At 45.5% G+C, this 9,602-nt stretch overlaps 1 protein-coding gene across 1 annotated transcript in view; it reads right to left on the reverse strand.

Moving 5' to 3' along the window:
* Window positions 1–1,053: 1,053 nt before the first annotated feature.
* The window catches only part of DAO (D-amino acid oxidase), a 12,339-nt gene continuing 3,790 nt past the window's right edge, over window positions 1,054–9,602 (reverse strand). Inside the window, exons 4-10 of the mRNA XM_007954983.2 lie at window positions 8,901–8,966; window positions 6,737–6,791; window positions 5,983–6,087; window positions 4,715–4,797; window positions 3,613–3,730; window positions 2,829–2,927; window positions 1,054–1,185 (exon numbers count right to left, since the gene is read on the reverse strand). Of these exons, the coding sequence (XP_007953174.1) occupies window positions 1,054–1,185; window positions 2,829–2,927; window positions 3,613–3,730; window positions 4,715–4,797; window positions 5,983–6,087; window positions 6,737–6,791; window positions 8,901–8,966 (658 nt within the window). The remainder of the gene's footprint in view (window positions 1,186–2,828; window positions 2,928–3,612; window positions 3,731–4,714; window positions 4,798–5,982; window positions 6,088–6,736; window positions 6,792–8,900; window positions 8,967–9,602) is intronic.

Here is a 9,602-nt window from a genome sequence, read left to right on the forward strand (position 1 = left end):
CATGGTAGCCAAGTACCATTCAGTTCTTCTGCTCTCATAGCAAAGGAGGCAGTTGTTCATGAAGGCAATTAGCCACATGTTACATATCTTCCTCCTATTCTTGACTTTCCTTCTTCCCTTGCTCCAGGTGAATAGAGACCAATTGTTGTGCCTTGGATGGCTGCTTGCAAGCTTCTAAGACCCTAGTCACTACACAATGAACTAGGAGGTAGAACAGAAGCACTAAACATGTTTGTTATTCGACCAGTTAACTGGGTTGTCTTATGACATATGGTCAAATGATACTTCACAGAGGTGTCAACTCAATCGAATGGAGAGAGACTAGTGTTTTGTAAATTCATCAAACTGCCAAAAATTCACTGAAATTATGCTGTAGACCCATCTTCAGGAAAAAAGCAGGAGTGTTAGACAAAGAGCGAGTGAAGGGCTCAAGCATGGCAAAGTCTTCTACAGAGCCGTATGGGTCGCAGGTCTTCCCCACGCCCCTTCAGTTCTGATTTTCAGGACAGAATCCAAAGGAAGCCACATTTCAAAGAGGTCCTCTAGTTACGAAAAGAACAGGAGGCTTACTTTGGATCTAAATATGGACTTCCTCTAAAGGGTTCCTGTGGACACCTAGCCTGGATCAGTAGGGTTCACACTCCCTAGAGAAATTTCAGAGTGAGTAAAGAAATATTTTGGTCAAAACCTAAGCACTGTACCTCAGTCCAAGCACCAGGAAGTGCACTGCTCCCCATGCCCTGGAACCTTGAAAAAATCTCCTAGTCTGGGCCCAATATGACCATGAGGAAAAGAGAACGAATCCTTTTCAGTGTGTTTGCAGAGAAGTTGAGGTGGAATGTGGAACATTCTAGAGAAGGTAGAGTGATTACAGGGACCAGAGGAGGCCTAGGTCAGGCTGGGAAACCTTATGGTTTCCTCTCATCTCATACTTCTTATGGAAATAAGTCAAGGTTGGGGTGGAAGGTAAGTGACCATTTATAGTAGAGTCCTTGATTAGTTGATTGAGGAGAGCCTGGAATCCTTGCGTGGAGGTGGTGGTCACTGAAGTCTTCAGAGGTGGGATGGTGGTCTCCTGGATAGCTTTCTTTCTTCCAGGACTTTCCCAAAGAGCTTGGCCACCTCCTGGGCACAGCCCCAGTGGATGGTGAGCCCATAGCCTCCATGGCCATAGTTGTGGATGACCTGGAAGAGGCAAAAGAAAAGGTGACTGGGTCACTGAAGGACATTGAAAGGGGAAGAAGAAGCTTTTCTGCCTCAGGAGACTTTGGATCTAAATTTGAACTTCCTCAACCCCATTCATTTTTGTGAGTTCACTGTTTATTGAAACTCGGGATCTTCCTGAAAGGTTCTGGGCAAAGCCAGACACTACCCCAAACTTCTCTCGACAGCTTGTTGAGATAGTGGGAGCCCCTGACAGCAGGAAGGGAGGCCATTTGGGCAGCTGGACAACAACAACCTAGATGCTTCTCTTTCACTCAGGAGAAGGGCCAGGAAATCACACACTCAGCCCAAGAAGAGTAGAATCACATCTAGAGCTTGAGGTCAGAGATTTTCCCCATTGCATTGTCAGAAGTTCCTCAAATCACTTTCCTGCCTCCCATCCTGCTCTGGACTGATGAACCTTCTGTGTTAATAGACACATGCTTCTACCCACTTTGGGAGGAAGGAGGGGCAGGGAATCATATGTGTAGACTCTGGTTAATGTGCTAATTCTTTCTGAGGGTGGAAACAAGACTTCTGGGCCATTATTGAAAGCTAAAAGCATCAGTAGGGAGTTTGACTCCATATGTGATTCTCCATTACTGAACCCTCTACACACATACACACACACACACACAACCCTGCTCTATACACACGTGAGACCACTCTATACATTCATACATGTACACAAAACTGTTCTATACACACACATAACCCCTCTATACACATATACACACACAAGATCCCCTCTACACAAACACACATGCCTGGGATCATGCAGGGAGGGTGACCTAGGTAGCGAGGACTGCTTTCCTGGCAGAAATCCAGCCACCACTTACTTAGATCAGTTCCTTCAGCCCAGGATAACTTCAATGGTGTCAATAAGTCCAGTTCCTATCTCATGAGGGGACATGAGAGAGGAACCCCAGAAAGATGATAGGGCAGCCTTAAAATGGACATCCAAGAAATGGTTCTAGGGTCACCTACAGCAAGGTTCAAACCACATCCCAGACCTGCCCCTCACCAGTGCTCTAACTTAGGCTAGTGACTTCACCTCTTGGAACCTCAGCTTCTTCATCTAAACATGGGGAGAACTGCACAGCAGATTCAATAAGCTCATTCATGACATAGGATTGCCTGAATGTCTGGCACGAAGTAAATGCTCAGCAAGTACCCATTTTCCTTCTACTCAACCATAGGCTTTAGAAACCAAAACAAGGACTTCTATGTGACCTTGAGCATATCTTTTAACACTGCTGAGCCTCAGGTTTCCCCATTTATAAAACCATCCTACCATCTAATCGATTCTGACTCAGAGTGACCCTATAGGACAGAGAACTGCCCCCAAAGGGTTTCCAAGGCTGTAAATCTTTACGGAAGCAGACTACATCATCTTTCTCCTGCAGAACAGCTGGTGGGTTCAAACCGCCAACTTTTCGTTAGCAGTCCAATGCTTTAACCACTATGCCACCAGAGCTCCTTTCCCCATTTATAGAGGAGGGGTTATTAGCTATCACTTCCTTGACTGCCAGGGAGGCTGAGGTCAGACATGACTGTCCCCTGGAAATATCAGAGCTGTCTTGTTGGGGCTGGAGGACATTGCTTTCCTTGCCAGGAGAACATACCTCTGTGGTTGAAGATCCAAAGCAAAGCTGTTCTCTTTCTAAGCGAATCTGAGGGCGTACTGGCCGGAAGCCAGTCCATTCAGAAATAATTCTTGCTTCCTGGGAAGAAAAAAGTGTAAGCAACTTAACTCTGGATTATTTTTTTTAGGCTGCCAATTGTAGGTGATGGGGAGTTAGTTTTTGGTACTCCATTACCATTAGCACCAACACCACCATCTTCACAGTCACATTTATTGATTACCACTATGATCATTACCACTTTGTCAACTACTGGCATCATTACTACCACCTCCACCAATGCTAGCAACTTCTCCATCTTCATCAACCACCACCACCATCAGTCATTACCTATAATATTTTCATCAGTCATCACCCCCATCACCATGATCATCTCCATCCTCAAACATTTTCATCACCATCCACACCAACCACCACTTCTACCCTCACCCTCACCACCATCACTACTGTCTGTCTTCACCACTAACAGGCAAATGTGAAAACACAGGTTTCTGCAACAAATACATCTTCTACCTATTAAAACAGACTAAGGTTCTTTGGTATATCACCTTAGGAGAGAGTACTCTTAGCCATGGCTAGGTAGGTTTCATCAGCCCACAGCATGGACTTCCCTGTACATCATCAAATTCTGGTGTGTTTCACAGTCCCCTGCTGGAATTAATTTTGCCCATTTATTCCAGGGGTAGAATCTCCCCATTCTCGAGTGTTCTCGTGACTAAGCTCCCGGGTCCCTGGTCTAGGGCCCTGATGCCCCTCCCCATGGTACCTTCAGAGTGGGCTTCAGTTTGCAGCAGCCTTCCCAGATGGTTTTATGGTCCTGGATATTGTTTGTCTCACTCCAGTTCCCCACCTGGAAGATGCCTCCAAGAGTCACTTCCTGTATCCTAGATAAAAGCGAGGAGGGTGGATGATGAAGGAAAATGATGTCTTTGAGATGCATTAAGGGCCATCACTATGTTCATCCTTACTACCGTCTCTAAACAAATCACCACTCTCATCAACATTGTCATCTCTGCAACAATACCATCATCACCACTGCAATGCCAGTGCCACCACCATCAACACCAACCACCATCTCTACCACCACTATTAATGTTACCATCAACACTGTCAGTTCCATTAGCATCATCTTCACTACTGCCTTCACTACCACTATTAATATGCCATCTTCATCAACCCCAATCACCATTTCCACCACCATCATTAACATCACCGTGGATAGTATCATCTCTGCCACACCATTAATGTTGCCTTTGAGACTATATCACATCTATTACACTACTAACATCATTATTGATAGTGTCATCTCCATCAACATGAACTACCACTCCTACTCTCAATCACCACCATCAACATTGATTTCATCAACAACCACACCAGTTCACCACCACCACTAACACTACCCCTCTACCATCCTTACCCCAATCATCATCCCTTCTTCAACACTGTTTTCTCTATCAATAACAATCCTATCTCTACTACTACCATACCACTATCAGTATTATTGTCATCCCATCCTCATCACCAGCATCTTAAGGAACATCACCACCTCCACCATCAACCCCAGTCACCATTCCCACAGCCACTGCCATTGTTGATATTCACATCACTTCTAGTGTCACTGCCATCACATTCACTGCTGCTGTCTCTCACGTCATCACTACTGGCATCCAAAAGTATGTTCAACATCGAGCCTGACCAAGGCTCAGTCCTACCTTCCTAGGGATTTAATGGTTCAAACTTACTCAAAAAACACTGGAGGGGAAAAAAAAAACTTGAGGGGCTAGGTAAGGTCCTGGGGAGGGCAGCAGGATCATAAAGAAAGCATGAAGGTGCCCCACTTCTGCCCTAGGACAGTCAGTTTTTACCCTGGGATGATGTACGGAGAATTGTAGATGCCACTGTCTACGTTATGGGTGATAATGAAATGCTTCATCCAAGGTGCATTGACCTGTTGGTTCAGAACAGAGAAGTCTCATCAGGGGAGTTGGATCAGCAGGCTCTTCCTGCCCTTGCTCCCTTCGATGACCAGATGTTCTGAGAAGAGTGGCAAGGCCAGGTTCATTAGCCCTCTCATGGCTCCTCTGCCCCAAGTCTGCACCTGACTGATCAAGAAGCACCTCTGCTCAACGAAGCAGCACGTTCGCACCCACACGTCCACAGAAAAGTTCCAGCACACGTATGTACACATACATGCATGTTTGCCCACATGGGATCAAACATGCCCACCGACACACACATGCATATACACATATGAACACCTAGAATACACATGCACACCTATGAATGCACACATGTACAAATACATATGCACACACATGCATACCTATTGATGCATATACATAAACTCACATATGCACATGCACACCTATAAATTCACAACACCTACACAGATGTACACCTACGAATGAACATATGTACCCTCACATATGTACACACAAACCTGTAAATGCACACATGTACACTTGTTGTTGTTGCTTTGTGCTGTCGAGTCGGCCCCGACTCATAGCGACCCCTCCTTGGGTTTCCGAGGCAGTATCACTACGGAAGTAGGATTGCCCAACCTGGCACACTTACACACACATATGCACATACATGCACACCTATGAATGCACACATACCCATACGCACACACACATGCTCATACATAGGCATGCATTCATACACGTGTGCGTGCATGCAATGAGTGGTTGCATGGTATGATGGTTACATACACAGGCTTACTACGAACTACTGTGTGAATTTGTGCAAGTTACTTAACTCCTCTGTGCCTCGGTTTCCTCATCTGTGAGATGGCAGTGGTGATCATGATGGTACCATCTCAAAAAGCTGGGGTAAGGATTATGTTCATTAACGCAATGAAGTGCATCCATGTTTGCTGCTTTCATTATAATACAGCTCCCACATATTACAAACACAGACGTGTGTGCTTTGTAATTAAGAAGAACCCTGAAAGAGGAAGTCTGGGCTGTGGTATTGGAGTTTGCTGTTTATTTAACGTGTCATTTCCCAGAAGGCTCGGGAGGCCCTCTGACAGATATCCCTGGCTCGGCTGTTATCTCTGGGATGACACAGCATGAAGTACAACCTTTCCATCAACAAAGCTCGTGGTCTCATCCCCCACCAGCCGACTCACCTTAATGATCTGGCCCCGGCCTGGCTGAAGGAGGGGATCGGGCTGCAGTGCCCCCGCCCACACTCCAGTGCAGTTGATAATCACATCTGCGCCTCCTCGGGCGACCTAGCAGCGGTCAACACGGCAAGCAGGAGTGGGAGGGATGAAGACACTGGTGAAGGGCACCCCTCCCTCAACCCTTGTCCTGCCCCCTGTGGCTCTCTGCTCCCTCAGGGAGGAACCATTTGGGCCTGGCTCTAAATCTGCACTTCACCATTTACCTATTGTGAGACCTCAGAGAATTCCTTCAGTTCCCTAAGCCTCAGCTGCCATGGCCATAACATGAGGCAAGTTGTGTCTGTCCATAAGGTTTTCACTGGCTAATTTTCAGACGGAGATCACCAGGCCTTCCCTCCTAGTCTGTCTTAATCTGGAAGCCTGCTGAAGTCTGTCTACTGTGGGTGCAGAAACATCAACCCACGTGTCAGTAGGAAGCAAGCGTCTGAAACATGGCGGGCAGGGGTGCTGCTGCTACTGGGAAGAGGCAGCAGCTCTCCATCCCTAAATCTCACTGAAGCTCAGATATAAATTGACTCCAAATGGCCACCATGATCCCACTGTCACTGTGCTCCCACCGCCAACACCAATCAGAGGCTTCCTGGGACTGATAAAAGGCCCAGAGCTTGGGATTGGCCTAAAGGGACCCTCAAGAAAGTAGAGCCCAACCCCTCTTCTTCTCCCTCCCATACCCACCCCTTTCATCCTGGACGCTCACCTCCTCGAAAGACTCCACCTTCCGCTGGAAGAATTTCACTCCCCTTTCAGTTAACCTAGGATGACCAGATACATCAGAAAACCTGCCGCAACCTTTTCCCTCCAAGAGGATGGCATGGGGAGCACTTCCCAAAGAACCTTCTGTGGATGTTAGTCCCACAGGATGCTCCTTGAGAAAATGGCCAGGTAGTCAAATGAGTTCACAGGCATGTTGCTCTTCTAGCAATGGGAAACCCGAGATGGTCCCATAACCTCACTGGGGAGACGGGAATGGAGGAGAGCCTCAAGGGAGAAGGGACTTGCTCAAGGTTATACAGTGAGTCAATGATGGGACTGGGACTTGAACCCAGGTCTCCAAGCTCCTAATACTTCCTTCTACCACCATATTGCCATGTAACGTCAAAGGGGATGAGATGTGGGATGGAGGAGGGGCAGGCTTGGACCAATGCTGAATGCCCTTTGTCACAAGCTGGGCATGAGGAGGGAAGTGGGCTCTGAACACCCTCCCTCTAAATACCCCAGAGGAAAAACATCTGTCACTACAGAAATATGGTTGAAATATCAAAAGAATAATAAGTAAATCTTATAAATGCTTATGTCATCTATATAATCTACATTACGTAGATAATTTCATGTACAGAATTTATTCTAGAAAAGAAAAACTGAGTGAGTTCTTCCCTGGAAGAGGCTGGATAGAAGTCCTAGGTATCCCAAAGTTAGGAGAAAAATCAAGCCTGAGTACAAGAGTTCTAACCTGGCTATTAATTAGAACCACCCAGGGAATTTCTTGAGGAGATCTGGTGGCACAGTGCCTAAGACATTTGACTGCTAATCACTAGGTTGGTTATTCAAACTAACCAGCCTTTCTGAAGAAGGAAGACAGGGCACTCTACTTCTGCAAAGATTTACCATCAGAAACCCACTGAGAGTCACCAGGAGTTGGAATCAACTGGATGGCAGTAAGTTTGGTTGTGGTTTTCAGGGAATTTCTTATAATACAAATTCCTGAGCCCACCTCAGAGGTTTTGATTCAGTAGACACAAATTAGGATATGAGATATGTACTTTTGATAAAAGCTACCATTCCAGATATTTTTAAAAGCTTAATAAGAAATAGTGGAATCTTCCTTAATATGACTATATATGAATATCAGTGTAACTGTATTTCTCAAGTCAGTGTTTCCTTAATGTGGAACTGTAATAGTTGGAGCTGCATGTCAACTTGGCTAGACCACAATTCTGTGTGGTTTAAGCAATTGTGATGTGGGTTGTTCCCATGATGGGATCAGATATATATGTTTTGAACAGCAAATCCGTCGAAAGGGCATTTCTCTAGGGGTGTGGCCTGCTTCCAGTATATTTACGGACATCCTGGGAAAAGAGACACTCTTCTGTAGATGGGATTCTGTTGTGCTGCCTACAACTGTCTGTGAGCGAACAATCCACCATTTGGCCCAGAGATCTTGGATTCATCATTTGTTGGAGTCAACAGACAGTAAGTATACTGCTTGCCAACCTTGACCTTGTCAACCCCTGCAGCTGTGTGAGTCAGGAAAAGCCTCCAGCTTGATGTCTGATCCAAGAACTTGGGACTTGCAAGCTTCTGTATGTGTGTAAGCCATTTTCCTAAGATAAATTTCTCTTTCTCTCTCTCTCTAAACTTTACTGGTTTTGCTTCTCTAGAGAACCCAGTCTAACACAGGAACATTCCAAGATTACTATTAAATTCAGGAACAAGTCAGGGACCATCACTACCACTCATATTAATTAACATTGTTTTGGAGGTACTGGCCAAAGCAGTTAGACACGAGAAAGAAAAAAAATGAGGTCTAAAAAGAAAAGGCTACTTATATTTTGCAGATAATATATCTGAAAAACTTAAGAGTCAATTTTAAATTATTACATAAACATTAAGAGATTTTTGTAAGCTTGTTAATCAATACCACATGTGAAAAGTTGTCCAGGTGATTCAGATGCCCAGCCAGCTGTGTAAACCATTGTCTTTGTGTACGGTGATGTTCAGGACCAAGGATAGTTCCACTTAGCCTAAGGGTCTGCATCAGGCTTTGGGGTTGGCCAGTACAGAGAGGTATTCTATGAACCAATCTCTGCTACTACCTTGGTACCTGGGAGATGCTTTCCTCAAGCTGAAACTCAAAAGCTCACCTTTCAGTCAGCCACAGCAAATAGCTCTTCCCCTCCAAAATCATGCTTGTGTTGAACCAGCCATAGCTAGAGTCACAGCAGCCAAAAGGAGAGAATAAAGTGTCAGAATCAGAACTGGTTTTGAAGGCTGTCAAAGGGAGGGGGGAGCAGTCTTGTTCTGAGGGCACTAAGGGGTACAGCCAGGACCACTGGCTGAAATTCAAAAGGATTGGGGGAAGTTTTTAGCTCAATGCAAGGAAACGTTTATCTCAGACAAAGCCATCCTTGATACTGTGATATGCAGTGGAAATTGGACATGCATTTGTAGAGGGGATCTAGGTATGGAGGGAAGTGAAGTGAGATTCAGAGAGGCATCAGGCTATAGACAAAAGAAGAGAGAGGTTTTGTGGGCTCAGGACCATAGTCGCAGAGGACATCAAGCTCAATTGGCATAACATACTACACAAAATATTGTTTCACCTCCTACTGAGGCGATAGTACTGGGACCTTAAAAGCTCGCAAGCTGCCATCTAGATGCAACAATGGATCTCGCCTCATCCAGAGCAAAGAAGAATGAAGAAAACCAAAATTCATGGAAACAGTTAGTCCTAGCGACTGGTACACCATCCAATCTGCAGCTTATATGACTATGAGACCAGAAGAACTAGATGGTGCCCGGCTACTACTGTCAACCACTTGGAAGAGGATCTATGTAGGAGATCC

The sequence above is a fragment of the Orycteropus afer genome, unplaced genomic scaffold, assembly GCF_000298275.1.
Source record: "Orycteropus afer afer isolate SDZICR_OR568_19922 unplaced genomic scaffold, OryAfe1.0 scaffold00487, whole genome shotgun sequence".
In the NCBI taxonomy this organism is placed as follows: domain Eukaryota; kingdom Metazoa; phylum Chordata; class Mammalia; order Tubulidentata; family Orycteropodidae; genus Orycteropus; species Orycteropus afer.